Source organism: Globicephala melas, chromosome 8, assembly GCF_963455315.2.
Source record: "Globicephala melas chromosome 8, mGloMel1.2, whole genome shotgun sequence".
Lineage (NCBI taxonomy): Eukaryota > Metazoa > Chordata > Mammalia > Artiodactyla > Delphinidae > Globicephala > Globicephala melas.
This window is the reverse complement of record NC_083321.1, coordinates 89,080,811-89,104,704: the sequence shown is the minus strand read 5'-3', so window position 1 is coordinate 89,104,704 and position 23,894 is coordinate 89,080,811. Positions and strand designations below refer to the sequence as shown.

Genomic DNA, 23,894 nt, shown 5'->3' with positions numbered 1-23,894 from the left:
AGGAAGCCACTGGAGGATCTGAAACAGAGCGGTGGCGCTTAAGGTTATTCTAGCTACTGTGATTGGGAGGCGCTGAAGGGGACCGATGCATGGCTTGGACTAGGGCCGAGGTGGTGAAGCTGGCAAGAAGGGGGGTAGGTTCCCAGGCAGAGTGGACAGGGTCTTGCTGATGGACTGTGTGGGGTAAGCGGAGCTGTGGCAGAGGGGTGACCTTGACCCCCCTGTCCTTACCGAAGACCTTGAGGTGGATGGACGCATCTTGCTCGCCGGCCTTGTTCTCGGCGATGCAGACGTACTCGGCCTCGTCGTTCTTGTCCACCTTCCTGATGGTCAGCTCAGAGCTGTCGTCGCTGAAGAGGTACTTCTCCTCCTCATTCTCTATCTGCTCCCCGTCCCTGCAGGGCACAGAAATGTAGAGGACCGTGATTTTGACTACAGAGCTAAGAGGTTAATTTTTAATTAGTTTCCATAAAACGCGGACCGAGCCCACGCGAAAGGCGGAATCTTCACAGAACGTTAAGACGCCAAATTGTACTTCCTCGTGATTCCTCTACCCAAACCTCCAGTTCCGCCCAAGGGCTGCAAATTGCGCCCCCCGAAATTCCAAAGAGAACCTCTGGTTCTGCCCCACAAACTGAAAATGAAGGAATCCAATGCACACACAAGGCAAGAGGACCTGACAGAAAAGAATCCATTCTGCACCCAGAGCTGATGCTCCCCAGCCGCCCACCCCTGTTCCCTCGGAACGCCAACACAGGACAGGCCCTGCAAGGTCTCCTTCTCCACTAGTTGGCGATAAAAAGCACGAGCCAGTTTCTTACTTTGTCCAGCTCATGGTGGGTTCTGGGAAGCCTTCGGCATCGCACACCAGGGTGACGGACTGGCCGAGGTTAGCGGTGGCGTTCACTATGCTCTGTCTGGCCTGGACGGTGGGTGGCACTGAAGGAAAGAAGGACTGTCAGGGGTGGCGGGGAAAACTTGGAAGGACCCGCTGGCCTGGAGAAGAGGCACTTCCGGGAGACCCCAGGTCAGACGGTCAAGAGTCCTGGGCAGCTGCACAGTTACTGTAAGGGATCTAAGTTCAGGTGTGCACTAAATAATTACCGTAAACTGGATCAATAATTCATCCACAAATGCACATTAGTACTTTTCAACAATACATAGTATTGTTATACATATAACAATATATAATATTGCTTTTCAATAATATAGATTTAGAAGCTATATTAGTATGTTTTGTTCATTTTACAATGGTATTCTATTTACAGTGGCTATTTATCATTATATATTTTCTTAATCAATGCATACCAATCTTACAACTACCATGACTGATGGAACTTGACTTTCAAAAGGGGGCTCTTGGGCTTCCCTGGTGGCACAGTGGTTGAGAGTCCGCCTGCCGATGCAGGGGACATGGGTTCGTGCCCCGGCCCGGGAAGATTCCACATGCCGCGGAGCGGCTGGGCCCGTGAGCCATGGCCGCTGAGCCTGAGCGTCCGGAGCCTGTGCTCCGCAACGGGAGAGGCCGCAGCAGTGAGAGGCCTGCGTACCGCAAAAAAAAATAAAAGGGGGGGGGGGGCTCTTGATGTTGGAAAAAATTAAAAACTGCTGCTTCTAGTGATTAAATGGTTAATACCAATTTGAAATGCACCAGCTCACCAAAGAGCGACATTTCTCTGGGACTGTCACAAACAACCCTGTGCACAAACGATTTTTTACCAAAGGAACAAGAGGGGGAGAGTTTGGCAAAAAATATATATCCATATCCAAAGCAATTTAACCATGATTTACTTATTTTCTTAGTACTGACATTTCCTGTAAACATCTTGTAAATGTCAGATCGATTCCATGTGTGTGTTTGTTTGACACTGCAAATTAAGATTAATAAGCCCACGGACTAGGATTCTGACTGTTCTGAGGCCTGAATTTATTATAATATTTTCTTTGAAGACTGAACCAGGGGACTAACTTAACAGTTACAGTAACCTCAAGGACAGTGAAGGATGAATAAGAATTTACTAGTAAGCATGGGGCAAGTTTCTAGTGTTATAAGATAATGAAGGACATTCCAGAACCGCACTAAAAGTCCCCACAGTTGAGGGAGACCCAAAGACAAGTGTGTTTAAAAACAAACAAACAAACAAGACAAGGCAGAGGTTAGGGGTGGGCTGTGGGAAGGGGTGGACCCAGTTGCCACGGATGAGACAAGGTTGTACCCGTGGAGAAAGCAGAACAGATCTCCTCACCATTCACAATGACCTGAATGTCCTTGAAGTTGATCTCCCCACGTGCCAGGATCCTGCCTTCACAGCGGTAGGTGCCCTCATCGGTTTTCTTGATGCCCCGGATCTGGAGGTAGTTGTTGGTCAGGACTATGAATCGGACTAGAAGAGACAAGGTGCAGGTTCATCCAAGGATCAGTCAGAGGACTGGTACCTACAGGCAGGTGGCTGAGCCTTTCCTTCTGCCTGCTTTCAGGCTTATGGGGGGGGCGGGACCTGGGAGTGGGGAGAGGCTCTAAGCTGCAATAAGAAAATGTGGCCCTGGCTCCAACATAGAGCCAAGGGCAAAAGTCTATTGGAAATCTGTCTTTTTCCTTGGAGAGAAAGTCAAGTGCTTGAACATACAAGCTATAGACATGCAACCTTTGATCTGGAAACGACATGGGGTCTGGGGACACTGGAATCTGAGTTTGGGCTAGAACGCCTCAGAAGCTGGTTCAGTGGCCCAGGGGAGAGGGCAGCTGCCAGGTCTCACCATCTTTTTTCAGGATGACATCTCGGCCTTTGTGTTTCCAGATGATGGTTGGGGGGAGGGAGCTGACCACATCGCACACAATCACGGCATCTTCCCCCTCCCTGAACTCCTGCGGGGTTGGCGCGTTCTTGAACATGAGCTTCTCTGGAAAAGGAACAAAAGGAGAGTGAGGGAAAACGGCTGGTTCTCCCACAAAGATCCCTTTTCACTGGCACCATACTGCTTGGATTCGAGTCCATATATACAGTGGTACCAAAGGGGGTCCGACCCATCGCTTGGCCAAAGATGCAGGCAGAGCATCTGGCACAAGAAGGGGAATATCTCACCCGTGTTCGGCAAATAGTGTCTATTCAAAGTGCTAAATTTATCACATGTTGTGCAGAAAAGGGTCTACAGAGGGGAAGGATTGTCTTTACCAAGGGTCTTCACCATGTGCGATGGAGCCAATGAAACACAGTGCACAGGTAAAATGAACTGGTAGGACATTTATTCTACAACTAATAGGAGGGGCCACCAGTCCTTCCTCGGTCTCCCACTCTGTCTGGCATCCCATCCCCAGCCTGTCTACAGCAGAAAGAATTTTGAAGAACAAAACAGAAGAAAAGCAGGCTTATGGCAATAAATACTGTGACAATCAGTACTGTTCCATTGGCTGTCACCCATCATTACCCTGGCCAACAGGACAGATGCATGATAACAAGGTAATGAGGTGCCAGTGGGAACTACCCGCTCTGAGTGGCACAGAGTGTTCAGATAATAACCCCACACACCCCACCGAGCCTTTGCACTCCATTACCAGCAGGAAAAAGTGAAATAAGAGGGGATAAGCTGAAGTGTACAACAGTCAGTCAGCCCTTGGGGAAGGGAGAGGGGAACCCACCCTAGTCCTCTGGGAATGGTGTAATTTCAGTTTAGAGAATGGAGGCCAGTGGGAGGTAGCTGTGACCGGCATGAACACAGTTGTGAGTTCGGAGCTGGCCGAGGATCATTTAAAAACGTACTGCAGCTCTTAGCTTGATGCAGAAAAGACTTAGGGAAAAGGAGGAAAGGGGCCCTGTCAAGCCCTCAGTGGGTCCTCTACTCCATTCCACTCTCTTTGCTACCCATGTGCCTTCCCAGACAAAGGAGGGAACAGGGAACACAGAAGAAGGAGAAGGGGGAGGATCTTACGGAAGATCTTCACATTGACCGTGGCCTCTGACTCGGTACCATCCTCTGCAGTGACCACGCACTTGTAAATGCCGGCATCATCGATGTTGGCATTGTAGATGGTGAGGGTGGAAGAAGAGTCATCGTTCCACACCACCGAGATCCGCTGCTGGTTCGGGGTGAGCTTTTCTCCGTTGGGGGAGAACCAGGAGACGTCTTTGTCTTTGGCATCTCCTGCCACTAAAGAGGAAGAGATTATTTTCAAAACGCTGATGCTGAAAAGACAACGACCTCTCCAGGGTGACAGTGGGTACTCAGTAAGAGCTACTAAGCAAGAGCTCATCAGGCTTGATGACAAGGGGGGGCGGGAATGACCGTTGATGTTGGTGGTTTCTGCGTTTAATTGTTACGTCTGTAACAGTATTTGGAAAGAACTCAACAAACACTGGTGCTGGTATTTCTCATAGTGGTCCCATCCCTAGTGAGGGAAGAGAAGAGATATTTATTGAGGACCCACTGTGTGCCAGGCACTAAGCTAGGAGCTTATAACCTCACAGAATGGGGGGCAAAGGGAGTTGTATAGCTGGGATCTGAGCTCAAGGCTAGCTGGTCTGAGCCAACTCATCAGCTTATTTTCCAGGGCTTAGATTACGGTCTCTTAAGTGCAAGATGAGACGCTGGCTAGTTTTGGAGTGTAGACTCCAACCACTTTCATTCCAGCATCTGTCTGCACAAACTGGCATGACTGTCATTTCAGCACTCCCGTCTCAGAGAGGCAAATGCATCTGCCTAAATGCTGCAAAGAAGGTAGCCAGCATCGCCTCTGCGTCCTTTCCCCAGGCACCTTGGGATACAGCTGCTGAGCTGTCCAGACGCTGAGCTGGAACAAGGGCTCTGGGATCCCCAGACATGGCTTTGTCCTGCCTCTCTGCACAGCACCCTTCCCCAGCCCACACCCCCCGCCCTGCAAAGATGCTTAGTGTGGAAATGAAGCAGCCTTCCTTTCAGGGCCCATCATGTTTTCAATAAATATCGCTATTTGCAAGATGCGCTCTGGGCTCCACGGCCGCACGTCCAGATCATTTCAATTGCTGTAATGAAGGCAAAGCTGGAAGGAACACATCCAGCGGCCACCAGTCGCCTCATCTGGCGCCAATCATGACAGCATTTCAAGGCCCCTCCCCGCCGAAAGCGACTTGCTCAATGCCAGTTTACACCTAGCTCAGCTCTTTCCTGGTCCTTTCATGTTCCAAATCCCAGGCATGTCACATACAGAGACTCCAAAGCCTCATAGGAAGCCTTTCCTCCACAGGACATTTACTGATAATTAGCTGAGCTGTGGAAAGGGAGGCATATTTTCTAAACAAAAGACAAGGGCACCAGGTCCAACAAATTCTAAGCTCTGGTTGGGGCAATGGGACAGAATATTGGAATTCACTAGCGAGCTGGGAAACCCAGGGCACCTGTCCTCACAGCAAAGAGAGGTACTGGTACTCAGTTTTCTTTCAGGCACTCTTTAGGCCTTCTTGGATTTTCCTGCTCTGAGGGATTGTAATAATCCGTACACTGACCCACGGAAGCATTCTTTCTGCACCAGCCCTGCTCTCCAGTGTCATTCATGGGACTCTGGACGTACACAGCGCAGGGGGTCTGGGGGCTGTGCTGACTTCCCTAAGAAAATCCCTAGACCTCCTCCATCACGAAGCAGAAGTCCACACAGCACATTTCTCTGTCCTGGGGCAGCCTTGGTAAGGGAAGGAAGGAGCACTTCCCTGGCTCTCTGGTCACCCTGAGAGCCTGCCACAGGACCCAAGATTCCAGGCGTACTGCGATCAGCTGGGTAGACACAGCCGCTGGCTCTGCTCTGAGGGGTGGGTTTCCTGAAATGCGGTGTGACACGGGCACTTGCCTTGGCATAGGAAGAATTTGGACTCTCCGACGCTGATTTCCCCTTGGCTGGGGACAATATCCACCTGCAGAGAAACTGGAAAAGACAATGTCCACTTTAGACACGCGTTTGGATTTCTGAGACAGAAACCAGAGCTCTGATTCAAAAACAGTCTCCCTGCTCACATCAAGAAAGAGTGAAGAGAGGTTGTCTGGGTTTTGAGAACTTGTTACCAGAGTTCCTCATGCCGAGGCCAGGAGTGGACAGGGTCCAGGCCATTCCCTGTGGAATGGGAATATCCTCTATCAGACAGTGCAGGGTCCCTTGGAAGATCTGGGGGTGACCTCTGCGCTAAAGGTTTCTGACCCTTTGAGAAGGCTCAGAGTCCTGCTCCAAAGAGCAGCACGTCTGGGATTCACGGCAACAGCAGCCCAGCCATTTCCATCAACCTGCAGCATCCCTACAGCTGTGTTAAGAGGGAAGCCTGCCGCTCCACAGCCCTGCACAGGGTTTCCTGCCACCTCCCCACGCCACGGAGCTTAACCACGACGGGGAAGGATTCAAGGTGAAGATCCAAGCTGATTTTGAAGCAGGGGATGCCAAACAAACGCTCACCTTACCTCACGACTATAGGACCAATACACCTCTTTGCATAAGAGGAGAGAGCAATCAAACATCGTCACCCCAAGTCGTCAGTCAACTCTTCTGAAATGCTGGAGTCTGTGCCCTACGGTCCCCTGAATCTCTTGGCCACTGCACTGCAATATTGGAATATCTATACGCTCCACTCCACCCATAAGACAAAATACATTGCACCAGATCTCACAGATTCCTGTATTCATGGAGTTCCTCGTTGATCTGCTTAGAGCAGATAACTGTTCTTCATGTAAATATACTTTTAGGGTAGGAAAAATGCTGTCATTCATTGGGATTCAACTGCCTTCTGCCTTTCCTCCTCTTAGGTGAAGTAAATCTGCAGGCTAAAAGCTAAGGGACGTTTGGTTCAATGCGTGTAGCTTCTCAAAGCCGGTACAAAGGAGGGGCCTGAACAAAATAGACCGAGTAATAGAGACTCAGCTAGCCATTCCTTCTAACAGCCATTTTCTCTTCACAGTAGAACTGAGGGAATGCTCGTTGCCATGGTGATAGCCTTGCAGAGCTGCTGTGGGTCTCAGTCTGCGCTCATTTGATGAAGAAGCAACCACGGTTGTGCTCAGTGGAACAGAGGGATCAAAGGGCCTGCTTGGGCGGGGAAGGGGGAGCATGGGGGCAACTCAGCTCTCAGGGGCGCAGCCTTCCTAACTGTCCTACAGACAAAGCAGCCCATGGAAAGACCCAGCAGAGGCTGCAGAGAAAGGGATGGTTCGGTGGGACAGGATCGGAACAGGGGAGGAGTCAGGGTAATGGTGAGGAATCGGGAACAGGCTGGGAGAGGATCCTGAGGGATCCACTGTGAGAATACGAAGTGGGAGTCCAGAGACTTCCAAATGCTGGTTCAAAAGAAATAGTATAGTAACTGAAGGGCAGCCTGTCTCTCCCTCAGTCAGTTTGCTGCTGATGACTCATTGGGGCCCGAGAATGGAATTCTTCCTGAGAACCGTGAAATGTCTTCCCCTACCTTTCCTGAATTTCACCCATAGTGCACAGAGCTGCAGTGGAATACAATGCCGGGGCCACGGCACCCGGGGGGCAGGAGTGCCCGGCGGTGGCAGGTTTCTCCCATCACTCTCTTCTGGATGGAATCAGGGCCACTGAGTTCTAACCTGAGGGAGCCAAAGGGGTCCGAACCATCACTATGTCCCGCCTCCTGATTTTCCAGGTCAGAAAAGAGAGGTAAAGTGACTTCCCTAAGGTCACATCTAGTGAGGACCAGGGTGGCCCCAGAGCCCAGGCCACCTGGTTCCCAGGTAAGTGTTCTTTCCATTACGTAAGGCTGTCTCTACGAGTAGGGGATACAATGTTTCCACTCAGTTTAACAGATAATCCTGCCAAGCTGAGGCACTACCTTCAGATGCACGTCCCCTAAGAGAACAGAGCAAGCCCGCAGTATTTGGGGGAGTGCGGGGCCTTATAGAGGGGGCTACAGGCCAGGGCCATCCATCTTAAGGCCAACCAGGACCTTTGCAACCCCTGCCTGTGGCTCACGTTCCATGCAACAACAGGCCTGTGAAGCCCAGAAGCTGCGCCGATGCCATCTGTCACCTAAGTGATGGTCCTTTCTGGAGTTTACGGGGGCATTCTTTCGAGAATTACAGGCATACTTCTGCCTGGAAAGTTCACTGGCCCATATGCTGTGTATTAGCAGCCAGCTATAGCATATGGATCCTGTTACTCTCACAGAGCCCTTACTGCTTTGAGAAGGATTTTCTTATCCCAAGTGAAAAAACAGCCTTCATTTTTTTTCAGCTCTTTTCAAACAGAACATGACTCTCAAGAGGGAGGAGAACACGGCAAGGCTGAAAAGTTTCCGTACTCAAATGTGGCCAGTATCTATCTTTGGGCCAAGGAGGGAAGTGAGAAATGAGAATTCCAAAGGAAGTCCCGGCTCCACCAGATCCCACACACACATTTATCATCACAGAGATTTTTTAAAGAAGAGACATCCATTTAGACGCCTGACCTTTTGCACACATGGAAAAGATAGTGAGTTCTCCTTCTAGACGCCAGTCAAAGCCAGGTCAGAGGAGCCCCAGACTCTCTGAAAAGTCAGCGCTTGGATGTTTTCCACCGAAGCACAATGGCTGATTATTCTTCCCCAAATGCAAAACCTTGAATTATTAGGTTTAATAACGGTACGTGGAAATCCTGCTCTAAACCCCAAACTCTTTCCCTTTACTTCTTGCGGCCTTTTCCTTTATTACTGTATTAGTCCTCTCACTGCTCCCAATAAAAATTCCTGCCTCGACTTTCACCTTTCTCCAGTCGCAAATATAACTGAAATTTCCTCACCAGGCCTACCTCGGACCCTTTAGAGCAACTATGAAAACACTCCTCCCAGAAAAAGTATCTCATTTCTTGCTTTGCAGAAGCATGGTGTGTCATCTTAGATGCATCCAAAACACATGCTTATAAACACAGGTGGTTGGACCTGGCTGGGACCCAAGGGCAGGCTTTCAGTGTCCTCCCATAAGGACTCATCCCCAAGGCCTCTGGCAGCCAGGTCACACCTTCTGGTTTACAAAGCACACTTCGTTCCTTCACCTGAGGCTCACGACAATTCTGGGGTATAAAAAGGCTGATACTCTAGTCCCCATTCTACAAAAGAGGGAATCAAAACTCAGGGAAATGAAATAACTTGCCCAGGGCGACTCAGCTAATAAGTAGTAAAATCAAGATTAAAAGTCATCTAATTTTAAGGCTCCAGCTCTTCCTCCTGCACTCCATAACTACCACTAATCTCTTCTTGGCCTCTTAATGGGCTCGTTATTGTTATTACCTATTAGTTACCATTTGCTCTCTTTCTAAATTATGGGCTAGAAAGAGCAGAGTGTACAAACATCTTATTATCAAGTTGCTACCATCATTTCTACTCTAGTTAATTATAACTGGCCTCTCTGTTCACAGATAACCATAGCATTATAATTCCCATTTTACAGATGGGGAAGTGGAGGCTCAGAGCCCTAAGTAATGGTAATAGTGGGGTCAAGATTCAAAGCCAGGTCAAATGCATCCAAAGCCCCAGCCATTTCTCCCACACTGTTCTATCCCTTGTGAACAGACAGAAAAAGCTGCTCTTGAGAATGGAATGAGTCCCTCCTCCATGTCTCATTTATAAAGTAAAATAACCCCGTGAGAGATGTATATGTTTCAAAATGTGTTTTCTACTTAAATGTATTTTTTAAAAAGTAATGCCTTGTTCTGAAAGATACGCCAACTTGTTTAGCAAACAGCTTCAGGTTGAGGTAGAAGTTTTGTGATTCCCAACTCCCTAGCAGAAGTAAGCTGTAAGTCTTAGTTGCTGAGAAAAAGGAATTAAAATTTCAGTTCTAAAGGTGCTAAGGCACTTATCAGAAGAGGTGGGATCTTACCAAAGGAGCAACAGAAAAAAATTATTCTGATTTCAAAAAGGAACCCATAGATTTCATCTGAGTCAGGAACTTCTTGCAGCAGTTTAATTTTACTGTTCTTTTCAGATTCTTATGTGCTTGAGGAAGTAGGAGCTGAAAGCAGAAATTGAGCCCAGGTCTCTCCCATAGCTAATTGACAGTACTTTCTTGTTGAATGGTTATAAAGACACTGGTTCCTGAGGAAGGCAGACTGCAGAGATGCAGCAGGCCCAGGGCCAAGGTAGGTGCACCTGAGGACCATGTTCTGGTCACCAATTTAAGAGATGGGTGAACGACAGAATCAGATCAATGACTATGCATCAGATAAAGAGATTTTCCAAAACCTATTTAATAACGGCTAAGGATTTTTGAAAAAGGCATCAAAGTCTAGTTCTACATTTATTTTCTCAGCTATTGTTCTAGAAATGAGCCTTAAATATCACTATATTTAACCACATTAATGAGACTTATTTTTTATTTTTCAAAGTATACTAAAGTGTCTTCCATTTGACGGTTCTGTGGGAAATCCAGATGTTGGAACCAGAAGTGTGATAACCGAGGCACCCCCGCTTGCCTAGACAGTCTGCTCTCATTGTTAGCAAAGTACTCGAGGGAAGATAAAGGGCAACTTCACTGATAAACCAAAGAAACGCAATGAATGTAAAACTGAGACTCAAATGGCAGTCCTGTAGCGTGGGGAAGGCCATGGACTCTGGGCCAGCCCTCAGCTCTACCACTTACTAACCAAGTGTAATCCTGGCCAAGTTATTTAACCTCTTGGTGCCTTTTTCCTAATCTGTAAAACAGGGAAAAACAGAACGCTTATCATAAGGCTGTTGGAAAGATTAAATGAATTAATACATGTACAATAGTCTCTGGCACATAATACACATTTTATACTTGTTGTGTATTATTATTATTAATAAGCCTCTATCAACAACACTTCCCAAGGAAATTATTTTGGTTACTATTTTTGAGAGAAGCTATGTTTCCCTTTATGGTGTTAAATAAAGTCAACTTCCTGAATGATCCATGTGTTGGTCAGGTGGACCGATTCCACTCTCCACATTACTTGAAGATATTTAACTTGCCTGTCAGAACTTTATTGGTATAAAAGATGACTGAATTCAAAGCCAAATAAACAATAATGTAGGCACTCTAGCCAAGTCACTTCACCTCAGTTTTCTCATCTGTAAAATGGGGATGATAATAAAACTGAGGTCTTGTGGTTGGACTGTCTCACAGTTAAGAAGTCAGGATCTAGAGTCAGAGAGGCCTGGGTCCAAATTCCAGCTCAGATACGTAGTAACTGAGTTCTCATGAGAGTTTCAGGACCTGTGATTCCACATTTGTAAATGGACATAATAACTCAATCAATCTCGCAGGGATGTTGAGATGATATGGAGAAGTGATGTATGTAAAGTTCCAAACACAAGGTCAGGCTGTGCTGGTTGTCTTTTAAATGATAGCACATACATGATAGTACTTTGAACTCACACACACACATACACCCCCCCCCAAAACAAACAAAATCCCCAATAATGCTTGTAATGAGAATGAGGTAGCAGGAACCTCTTGTAGACTACTGGATTCAGCTGTCCAAAATCTATTAAGGTGTGTGTGTGTGTGTGTTTATCTGTGTGTATGTATGGGAACATCCACTGAAAGCATAGATAACAGTGTGTGTGTGTGTGTGTGTGTGTGTATGAATAGAATAATTCAACTTGTCAGATTGCTACCATTGCACGAAGCAGCTGGACATAGGTAACTTTTCTCATTTTGGGAGAGAAAAATGAATAAACAATTAAGGATGACAAAGGAGTCTCACCCATTCTTGACATGTGAGTCTCACAATTCTGGCCTGAGCTACTGTTGACAGCAGCTGGGTAGGAGAAAACGAGGTGGACTGTTTCACTTTCAAACATTAACCCAAAAGTTATATGTCAGTTTAAAGGAACTATAACATATATGCTTAGAGATTTTGGCTTCTGGTTCTGTATAATGGCATCACAACGGAAGACCATATTCTGATTGCCACTGGAAGCATCCTCCTCGTCTAAAGCTAGTTCATAGCAACAACCAAAATCAACTAAGAGTCATACTCAGGGCTGCCAGTCTCTTGGTCAGCCTAGCTAGGGCCCCATCTATGTACATGCTGGGAATCCTATGTAATTCCCATTTAAACCTAAACACCCAGAAATCATCTAGCTAGGGTTTCTAAGCCAACTGAGACAAGTTATGACCAAACCCTTGGGAAACTCTCTGTGTGTAGTCCTCACAGGACCCTGGGCCCCTGGCTTCTCCCAGTATATCAGCCAGCCTAGAGAGTGAAGGAAGCCCTCAAGAAAGCTGTGGTCGGGCTTCCCTGGTGGCGCAGTGGTTGAGAGTCCGCCTGCCGATGCAGGGGGCACGGGTTCGTGCCCCGGTCCGGGAGGATCCCACATGCCGCGGAGCGGCTGGGCCCGTGAGCCATGGCCGCTGAGCCTGCGCGTCTGGAGCCTGTGCTCTGCAACGGGAGAGGCCACAACAGTGAGAGGCCCGCGTACCACAAAAAAAAAAAAAAGAAAGCTGTGGTCTTCCCTGGTTGACAACACCAGCACCAGCAGACTTGCAAGAGCAGAACTCAAGACTGGAGAGGGAAGGGAAGGGGGCTCTTGGTGGTGGTGGTGGTGGGTCCATGGTTTATGCCTTTTGAATGGAGAAACCAGAGCTTCTATATGAAGACAAACCATACAGAGAAGCTGTAGATAAGATACAGACTTTTCTAAACCAAACTCACTTAGTTCATATACCAAGCAGGTTTCCAAAGCCTATCATTTTAATAAAGCCATCAAAACTGGACAATGTCTCATTACAAAACTGATGCAATGACAATTCCTGGTGAAAATTCTCTTTAACCTCCTCAAATCTCAGGACTCTTCCAGAGTGATGGGGGGAGGTACGCAGAAGGGGAATACGGCTTCAGAATTCTTCAGCTTTCTATGCAATATGATAACATAGTTGATATTATAGTATTATGCTAAGGAAGAAGAAGTATTGAGCGTTACTACACAACTGAGGCCTAGATGGTTAATCTGATATCCTGTTACCCCAAATAAACTATCCTATGAAATTCTGGTAGTCAAACAACAGAAACCAACTTGCTAGAAGCAGGAGGCTCTATTTCTTAGCATAATAAATTATATGAGCTGCTGGGAACCAGGAATAACTGGGTTCTGGCCCTGTTCCACAGGGCTGGCTTCACATCAGAACACACAACACACAAGGCAGATAACGGCTTCAGCTCTCTTGGCCTCCTGAGTTCCCTGGGTCAAATTAACATTTCATTAGTTCTGATCCGATGGCTTAGTTTTATAGAACTAAATCAGTGGTTTCAAACCGTGGTTGTTGTCCCCACGAACTACTTAGAAGCTAGAAAACTTGACTAACGTCACACAGTGTCCTTGTGCTTCTGGTTATAGGGCAAGAAGATCTACGTGGTGGTTTGATCTGCTCAGATGTGATAGATTCATGCTATCCCCCAGGCTGTCACTCCCACAGCTAACCCCACCCCCAGAAAGTACACAGTTCCTACTAGGAGCACTCTAGAGCATCTTGTAACAGGGAGTCAGAAGAAATGACTCAAAGGGATATTAGTCGAGCACGACCCAAACAAATTCCACACCACACCCCCAGATCAGACGCAGGAGAGAAGCCAGCCGAACTCTGATGAAAGGAGCTAGTTGGTTTGCTTGTTTTTATAGAGGATCATAAAGGAAGGAGACGCATTGAAGAATTTACTTAATTTTTTTTTTTCCCAAAGCAGCAATAAAGTCAGAAGGAGTCCCATAGAGCCTCAAAAGGGCCAGATTCCAGGCCAGGAGTGAAATCCTTTAAGAGTGGGCATTCGTACTGTCTCCTATAGTCCACAAGGGGTGAAGGCAGGAATGTTCCACAGCCTCCACCCTGGGGAGCACCCAGCTGACGGCATGAGTGTGTACCAAGAGGCGGCAAATGTGGACTCGTTACACCCTGACTTCTGTCTTCTACTCTGTTGGATTGATTCATAGCCTGGGTTTTAGAGCTAACATTTAGTAACAAAGAAGGTTAGAGCTGGGGGGACCTGACATATAATCTCCACCCCCTTCATTTCACAGATGGGAAACACAGGAGCAGAAGTCTAGGGTCCCTGCCGCAAAGTTCAGGAGCCACGAGGGTGGGCCCAGGTGCTGACTGCTGACTTGAGGCCTCTTCTTGCTTCTGTGTCTCATTTGCTTTGTGTGTTCCCAGTAGCTATTTTGCCAACTGTTTCCTCTTGCCTGGTTTGCCCTGGTCTCACCTCTGTCCCCAAAGAGCAAGAGTCATCACTTGGAGAGACTGGCTCTATTACGTGCAGGTAGAAAAGCTGGACAAACAGCTGGTGGTCTACCTTCCTGTCTGAAGCCCATTAAAATATCTGGTGCTGCCAACACCAGCCCACTTTTTAACAGAAGCTCTGGTTCCCTGCTTCCTTTTCATAATCTTTCTTTAAATAAATTTATTTATTTTTTTCTGTGTTGGGTCTTTGTTGCTGTGCACAGGCTTTCTCTAGTTGTGGCGAGCGGGGGTTACTCTTTGTTGCGGTGCGTGGGCTTCTCATTGTGGTGGCTTCTCTTGTTGCAGAGTATGGGCTCTAGGCATGTGGGCTTCAGTAGTTGTAGCATGTGGGCTCAGTAGTTGTGGCTCGCGGGCTCTAGAGTGCAGGTTCAGTAGTTGTAGCCCGCGGGCTTAGCTGCTCTGAGGCATGTGGGATCTTCCCGGACCAGGGCTTGAACCCGTGTCCCCTGCATTGGCAGGCGGATTCTTATCCACTGCGCCACCAGGGAAGTACCCCCTGCTTCCTTTTCAGAATGTCCTTCCTGCTGTTTCCCTTTTCCTGGCAGACTGACTGCCAGCCAGCACTTTGCCTGAAGCTGAATTATCGAAACATAGGGCAAGGATGCAAATAGGTGTTTGGAACTCAGCTAAGCTTCTCTAGATAAACAACATAAAATGTGTCAACCTGCCCCGATAACCCAGGCCTTCTTAGTAAACGGCTGTGTGCGCTTTGATAGCTGCCAGGATGCCCCTGGCAATGTTTCCTTAGGTCTGCTCTTCTGAAACCTTGCCTTGACAAAATGACTCATCCAACTTCTCTTCTTCCGGCTACAAAAAGGTACTGATACAAGGCGGATGGTTTCTCTCCCTCCCAACAGCTTTTGCCAACATGGCAAGAAGTTGGAATTATATCTTCCAATATTTGTCCAGCTGTTGTTTGCAGATGTTATATTCTTTACACCCAGAAAATAGAAATTTAGAGAATGCTGGCATGCAACTTCATCCAGAGAATTTCAAATCCTGCCCGTGCCTTTCAAAAATGTCTTATGTGATCATAGCTTTAAGCACATCTGGGCTATTGAAGATACAAAGGCTTATAATCTCTTAAACAACCAGTGCAAAGAATTGTTAAATTTAGTTTCTGTCAAGTGAAAAAATCACACTCTCAAACCAAGATATATTGTTTATATAGAGAGAGTGATTATTTTCTGCCAGTGCCTGTCCTAAGCACTTCATTGAGTTCAAGTAATCCTCATAACAACCCTATGAGATAGGTACTATTATTATCCTATTTGACAGATGAAGGAACTTAAGAACTGAAAGGGTAACTAATGGCCCAAGGTCACAAAGCTAGTAAGAGGTACAGCCGAGATTTGAACCCCAGGCAGATCCAGCCCCATGGCCCTTGATCTTAGGTAGGTATTAAAATTGGTTTCAAAAACCCTGAGAAAACCATAATTCAAAAAGAGTCATGTATCAAAATGTTCATTGCAGCTCTATTTACAATAGCCCGGAGATGGAAGCAACCTAAGTGTCCATCATCGGATGAATGAATAAAGAAGATGTGGCACATATATACAATGGAATATTACTCAGCCATAAAAAGAAACGAAATTGAGCTATTTGTAATGAGGTGGATAGACCTAGAGTCTGTCATACAGAGTGAAGTAAGTCAGAAAGAGAAAGACAAATACCATATGCTAACACATATATATGGAATTTAAGGAAAAAAAATGTCATGAAGAACCTAGGGGTAAGACAGGAGTAAAGACACAGACCTACTAGAGAATGGACTTGAGGATATGGGGAGGGGGAAGGGTAAGCTGTGACAAAGCGAGAGAGAGGCATGGACATATATACACTACCAAACGTAAGGTAGATAGCTAGTGGGAAGCAGCCGCATAGCACAGGGAGATCAGCTCGGGGCTTTGTGACCACCTAGAGGGGTGGGATAGGGAGGGTGGGAGGGAGGGAGACGCAAGAGGGAAGAGATATGGGAACATATGTATATGTATAACTGATTCACTTTGTTATAAAGCAGAAACTAACACACCATTGTAAAGCAATTATACTCCAATAAAGATGTAAAAAAACCAAACAGTCAACTTTCGTGAAAAAGGGGTTGCTCTTGTGCTGGATGAACTGGGAGACAAGTACATAAGTAGAGAAAAACACCATCTACTCTTGGATGTACTGATTCTGAACAGGGGCTGGAAACAGGTTGCTTGAATTCTGAGCCCGCCACACCACACGCCTCTCCCTGCTGCAGCCCTGCCTTTGCCCCTGAACTGAATCCTTCTAGCCCCTCTGCTTGCCACCAATGGGTCTGGCCTCGATGTATCCGGCAGCCACCAGAGCTCAGTATCAGTGGTGGCCACCAGCAGGGATCAAGCAGAGGCTGTAAGTGGGACTTTCCCATCTATGGGTCACTGCTGAACCCCCAATTTGGATCTGGATAAGCCGTATCATGCTTTATTAAAATGTGAGTGTTAGGGCTTCCCTGGCAGCGCAGTGGTTGAGAGTCCGCCTGCCGATGCAGGGGACACGGGTTCGTGCCCCGGTCCGGGAAGATCCCACATGCCGCGGAGCGGCTGGGCCCGTGAGCCATGGCCGCTGAGCCTGCGTGTCCGGATCCTGTGCTCCGCAACGGGAGAGGCCACAACAGTGAGAGGCCCACGTACCGCAAAAAAAAAACAAAACCAAAAAAATGTGAGTGTTAGAATTATTCTTTGCCGACACAAGTTGTGACTGGCTCTTCGCTCCTCTGCAGGGTGTGCATCTGAACCGGATTAGTCATGCAGCTCCTCGGCCAGTGTTCTCTCAAAGCACTCACTCTCCTTAAGAGGCCATCTGGAGAGCACCATGGTAAAGAGATTCTTATTAGAGGTCATAATCTCTTCTGCAGGACAGAGAGTCCATTCCCTATTCCCTTGGCCACTGTCACCCCTCATCAGACAGTACCTGACCTGTTGATTAATACATAGAACCATATTACACAAAATTTTGAAGGAGATAGAACAGAAGAAAACTCAGCCACTTAATAATCATTTTACAAATAGTATATCCGTTATCTGGGAAATAATTGTATTACTTTCTTGAATTAGTGAACAAAAAAGAAAGCTGTCACTGGCACCATTAATTAGGGTAAGAGCTGAAATGCCATATCTGTCACTATGGCTTACCAGGAACTTAGAAGTGCGAGCAGCCCCAGCCCAGGTGGGGTGGCGGAGGGGCAGCGGCAGACGGTGGCCGTGGGGTGGTCCTGGCACATCTGAAGTACATCCTGGTTCTGAGTCTGTGGTACTACATCTGCCAACCTTAGGATCCATCCATCCATACAATTACAGAACATTACTTTCTGATTTTCAGTTAAAAAGTCCTTTGGCTACATTTGTGGCCTCCTTCTGTCTTCACACAGTGTGATTTCAGGGACCCAGAAGAGCCCCCAGGGATTCTCCCAGCCCAGGCTGGTGACTGACACGACGTTTTCATTCTTGGTACTTCTACCTTCTGCTGTGTGTGCCTACTGACAGCCAGCAACTCTACGTTGCTATCAGTCTTTCCAAGTTATAATGAATCAATGATGTGGACAGAGTTTGTTGGAGGGCTGGGAAAATGGTCTGCTGGGTAGGAACAGGGAGTTTGGGATAAAAAACAGCCAAACACGTAACATTCCCCCTCATCTTGGTAGCTGAGACCTTCCATGTGTGTTAATTATGCTCCTTTCTTGCCCATGATAATGCTACAACCCTAAAGAACTGCCAGTAAGTCATACACATTCAATATGGAGTGAGCCCATTATGATATATCCCTTACAGTTCTTTTGTTTGGGTTTTGTTTTTGTAGTAGGGTTTTTATTTGAGCAACCATCACTAAATTCTTTCATTATTCACTTAGACTCCTTCCCTCGCCCAATCCAAACCCAACTGTCCTTGACAAACTCACTTTGCTTTATCCAATAGGCAGGAGAGCCTTTGAATCCCAGTCTAAGAAATCAAAGACAGAAAGATTAAAGGGAGTCCCCCCCATGGCACCATGTCGTAATGGGCTTATCAAAGCCCATTTCAAGTTCAAGGACTGAAATGAGTGGGATCCCAAGGAGCCAGTTCAAAGGTCAGAGGCAAGTATGATGCTCACCCGTGAGAAACAAACACAAACCCATCTCATCTGATGGTGGCAGAATCTTTTTGGAAGGATTTCACAAAGGCAATGTTTCTTAACTTCCCCTTCAAGGTGACAAACTCTAGTTCTATGAGCAACTTTAAAACCAAGTAACTAAACCATTATTCCTGAATCCATATCTAAATAAAAAGGAAAAACCTGCCAAGAGACAAATTCTCTTTAGGGGAGGTTTATGGGAAACTTCCTCTCAACTTCAGGAGACCAAACCCCTTTCCTGGCAATGGGGATTTAGTGTCCACTGTGATTCCTGCCTGCTGGTTCCAGTACCAAGTCTAACTAAGGGACTTGGGCAGGGCACAGGGGAGAAAATGTGCACACACACACACACGCACACACTCACACTCCTTCCTCACATTGTGCTCCTGGACAGCAAATTCCCCTTGGGAACTAACTTTCGAACTTTCAAGATGATGTTAAGTCACAGTGACCAGGTAAAACTGGATTCCTTAAACTCAGGTCACCGACCACTGAATTTACAGTCAGTCTCCTCAGTGGCTAAACTTGCGAGTGGAAACGTTCGTTTCTACTCCAAACTGGACTGACAGCTACAATCCCGAGGAGCCCTAACACTAGTGGCGATCTGAACATATTTAAATTGGCAGAGCTCACACACGATGATGCTGTTTCGTGCTGCGTGTAACTTTTAGTTTTCTTACGTCCCCACCAGAAACTCCCAAAACAAACTTCGTGCTGCAGGGCTTTAACGGTGCAGACAGACAAGGCTGGAACCGTGGCTGCCTTAGAAGCAACAGTGCGTCTGTCTGCCGTCAGGATGACTAGGTCGTCCTGGGGGTAACTCAGCAGGTCTCTTAGCACCGTGGATCGTGACAGAATGGGCCACTCATTTCTCATGGACCGGGGTCTCCCCAACACGCTTATCTTTTGTGTAATGGAGTCCCTGCCTTATTCCCCTCTCATCGTCTCTCTTCCCATCCCACCCCCAATTCTCAGGGTTGGCCTTCTGAATATTTCCATCAGACAGACAGACAGAAATCCTACACACCCAACGACAGCAACAAACTTTGGCCAAATAGAAAAAGCACGGATACATATGGATAGATAGCCCTCACGTTTGCATTATACCTTATTTTGTAACAAGGCCTTTATTTCTATAAACAAGTCATAGCTGTCAGCCTCACTATTGGGCCTTTAAAGGTGCCAGTATCTTATAAGAAAGCTATTAAACAGTAACAACCTGACAACCAAGTCTCCTAAAGAGACAGAATCACCAGAATAAATGGCTATAGAGCAAAAAGAGCTCACAATCCCAGCAGCACTCCCTAAACTCCCGTGGGGGCAAAGAGTCCACGTCTGAATTTCATCCTGCTCTCTGGAGGTATAAGCGATTACTCCCTCTTCCTCTTTTCTGTTATGGGGGCTACCCATAGATTTACATTTCATGAAGCATTTCTCACTGAGTCCGTTCAGGCCAGATGACACAATTTGAATAGTCTACAAGATATTACCAACACACACACACACACACACACACACACACACACACACACACACACACACACACACACACCCAAGATCCCCAGTCTGCACAATGTCAGTCTCAAAAGCCACTGAACTGTGAGTTACACGCCTGCTTCCTATGTAAGGCGAGGTGATGGTAACACCTCAGCTTTTCCCCAAACTTCTAGGTAGCTTTTAAAGCTGGAAAAAAAAAACAAAAACAAAACCTACCACATCAAAGACTCCTTGACTTCTATATCATCCTTTTTCACTGAACCCTTGCGGCGAGGGTATTAAGTGACCAAAATGGGCTCAAGTCTCGGGTTGGCCTTTGTCTTAGACCAAGACTTTTGTAACATCACAAGAGAGAATGACCCAGAGACCAAGATCTGAAATCAAGGGTACTGGGTCCAGTTTCCCCACAGGAAAGTCTGCTGAGTCTGACTTATTCCTGCCTCTTAGCGAAAGGCCTTGCTATACAGTTCAGAGATGGGGAACTCCCTGAGAGGCCAGGTGCCAGAGGCAGAGCCTCAAAGGTGAGAACGGGTCAAAGAAAAGAGCTGAGAACTGCAGTCGAGAAGAAAAGTGCCTTCAGGGGAGAGAAAAGAGATGGAACTAACTGGATGACATATTAGTGCAGTGTAACAAAGGCCTCGAAAGAGCCTCAGGAAGCAGCCACCCTACATGCTGATTCTTCTGCTTCTCACAGCCTTCCAGAAACCACCAACTGTGATGTAAGCTTCATAACCATGCCCTGCGTGAGCAGTCCCCTTCCTCCTGCTGTGTGCTCTGGACTCGGAGGCCATGCTGGGACCTTCCGGGAGACCCCAACTATGGGCACAGAGGACTGGCACAAACCAGACTGCACGGAGCGCACGATGTTCCCTTACACTCTGCAAAAAGTGACACTGCTGGATTCTTTTCTTCCAGGGAAAATCAATCAGGACCACAGGAGGGCTGATCCAGGGCTATCCTGGTCTTAACTGTTAAAATCTGGCCCCAGGATCCTCTAAGCCCATGGAAACCATAACAGAAGGGATCTAGAGGTGTAGAGGTGTGCAGGTCAGTCCCTCCTCCCTGTCTCCATAGCAACTAGCTGGCGCCTCCGTCACAGCCTCACTGTGTTATAATGTAGTAGCACCTGTTTCAATGACTGAACTCCGTAAGGACTGAGCCTTTGCATCTTCAGTGCTCAGCACACAGTCTGCCTTAAGTGATGTGCTGAATTAACTAAAGATCCTTTTTTTTTTTTGCGTTACGCGGGCCTCTCACTGTTGTGGCCTCTCCCGTTGCGGAGCACAGGCTTGGGACGCACAGGTCTTTTCTGAGGTTCACATGAGTCTAATGGTTCTGAAATGCATGGGATGCAGGAGTGCAGGCCCTGGAATAGTATCAGGTTACCTGCTTAAGAATCACCTGGATGCTTGTGAAAAATAGATTTCCTTACTGCACCCCTAAAGATACTGATTCCATACCTGCGTTGGGGCCTTGCGATTTTAATTTTAAAATGCTCCTCAGATGATTTTGACATGTAGCCTAGTGAAGATTCTCTGGCCTAGTCAATAATCTACCTGGCATAACTGATGAATTGCAAACGATACCGAACCCACCTAAACTCTTCAAGGCCCTGCCTGAAGTTTTTGATTTTTATAACCATTCTTATGTTGTCCTGCTACCTGGCCATTTATCACATTAAGCAATGTGACACAGCTCTGCAGAAAGTCCTATTTCATGCATGTCTTTTCAAGTTTGTCACATTAGTACTTTAGGAAGTATAACCCTATGCTCAAAACCAATATACAAGTAAACATCATGTTTTTCTAAGAGCAGATATGCCTTGCAATCAAAATGGATATAATAATAAAGGACAGGAAATTACAACTGGGTACCACTGTCCTTAACATGGAGTTTGGCATCCTTGGTTCACCTAGCCCAGGATGACAACCTGATGCTACACATGGAAGGTCTCAATCAGTGTCAGTGATCAGTTGAGCAATCTTGCTCTTGCTTTGCTAAGCAGGTCAGCCTGAATTGTTCCCTGTATGAGCCATGTCTATAGCTCTGCCCCCGCAGATGAATGTGCTGGTCACTAAGTGGATGTGGTGTGAGAAATCTATCCTGGAAGCTCAGAGCAGATCTTTGTTAACTGTAAGAGAAAAGAGAGGTGGGGCGGGGGGGACATGAAGCATCAGACACTATCTTCCTAAAATGAGACTTCAGGGTTCTGAAACAAAAACAGTCTTTAGAAATTTTGAATTGGCTCTAAATCATAAAACAAGATGAATTACTTCCATAGTAGCTTCAAAAGGGCCGTTAAAAAGTATACCCAGCCCTATCCGGCAGAAAGCATTCTGGTCCATGGTATAAGGAGCTACCTGCCTCTTACCTTCATTTTGTGATATTGATGAATTTTAAACCTCTACAGGACCATTTAGCAGGCTCTCAATCCCCTGCTGAATGTGATAAAAGAAAACTTCCAATCGTTTCAAACAATTCCTAGCTGAATGCGTCTTGCTTTCAAAGCTGCAGAGTCCCAAGGATGAACGCTCTTCTTGTTTGTAAAAGACGATTATTTATTCTTAATATCGCTACGCTCGCTCACGATTGTTTTCCTCTTCCCTACAGGCCTCACTTTAAAAGAAAAAGACATCTGGTGATTCACTAGCTCTTCCCCGAATGTGGAAATTCATAACCACTGCACAAACGCAGATGCCTTTTCCACCCAAATTATAGATCTTTCTGCCCTTTCAATGTGGATCTCTATGGCTTACATACTACTCCCTACAAAATACTCCCACATGCAGGAAATATAGAAGAAAAAGTATGCATACATTTTCCTAGTAACCCTTATGTTTCCTCTTTCTTAAACTATCCAGAGAAATTCAAACTACCCAGAAGAGTCTGTCGCCACTGCTCACTCTCCTGAGGACACTGAGGGACCCAAAGGGACACCCGGAGCACCACATGGGGACCTCATTTGCTTTACAAGTGGCCAGTGCACAGAAGAACAGGTAAGCCTCCAACACTCAACTTCTGGCTGGTTAAATAATTCGTAGCTGTAAGTTTCTTGGTCTTAAAATTAGAAATTGAAAACAATATTTAAGAGATGACTCAAATTAGAGGAAAAAGGGGAATAAAAGAAACACAGCAAACAGCTAGACGGTAAGCTACCTAGAGCGAGGTCAGGTCTTTTCTGCAATTTCAAAGTGTCTTGTACTTAGTTTTATACGCAGCAGGTTCCAATAAATGCTCTCCACCGCCTGACAGCAACCCTCCTTTCATTTATGTTTTCTCTCCCGAGGTGAATATTGTTTCTTAAACTACTTGGTTAAAAAAATGTATTTTAAAAATGTTTTCAATGGAAATGCCTGGGTCAGTCCCTAAAAGTGAGGCCAGTGGGAAGAGAATCCCTGTGGCCACTCAGCAGGAGATGTGGATTCTGGTTCTAATCACCTCATTTGTGCTGTGGCACTGGTGCCTCAGCTGTAAGATTAGGATAAAAGTAGAGGCAGAGGGTGGCAAAGTGGGAAAAGCAGGTGGGAAAAGCAAAGTGGGAAAAGGAAGCAGAAAGCCAGGTTTTCGTTTAGCCTTGCCCCTAAAACACCTCCAGGATTTGAGGTAAGTCATTTTATTTTGCCAGGTCTAGGTTTATTCATTTGGAAAGGAAGAGGTTGGACTAACTGATTTTTAAGGTCCATTCCACCCTATGGTCATAGGACTGGGGCCAAGTTGGCAGTCCATCAAGGGGTTTCCCCATCTTCCTGCCAAGGTTGGCTTGTCCCAGTCCTGCCAGGTGGGGAGCTTGAACCTGCAGGCACCGGCTCACCTGACTCCTGAGCCAACCCTCACCGATCCTGGCGACCCATCAGAAGCCCCAGTCCCACCAGGGAGGCCACTGCTGCCTCCTTAAGACTGGGGTCCTGGAGTACTGAGGAGGTGCTGCCCTCTTGCGAGCCGCTGCCGGAGGTGGCGCCCTGGACTCTGGCTAAAGTCCTGGTCCTAGCCAATCAGACTACCCAGAATGCAATGCTGCTACCCACTGAGCTTGGAACATGTCCCTCCTCCATACTCCACTGCTG

At 46.8% G+C, this 23,894-nt stretch overlaps 1 protein-coding gene across 18 annotated transcripts in view; it reads right to left on the bottom strand.

Moving 5' to 3' along the window:
• NCAM1 (neural cell adhesion molecule 1) overlaps positions 1–23,894 on the bottom strand; it is a 318,154-nt gene that overhangs the window by 60,628 nt on the left and 233,632 nt on the right. For all 18 annotated transcript variants that reach the window (XM_060304054.1, XM_060304055.1, XM_060304049.1 and 15 more), the window contains exons 2-7: positions 5,816–5,890; positions 3,928–4,146; positions 2,758–2,901; positions 2,247–2,384; positions 822–939; positions 232–395 (exon numbers count right to left, since the gene is read on the bottom strand). In XM_060304054.1, coding sequence (XP_060160037.1) covers positions 232–395; positions 822–939; positions 2,247–2,384; positions 2,758–2,901; positions 3,928–4,146; positions 5,816–5,890 — 858 coding nt within the window. The remainder of the gene's footprint in view (positions 1–231; positions 396–821; positions 940–2,246; positions 2,385–2,757; positions 2,902–3,927; positions 4,147–5,815; positions 5,891–23,894) is intronic.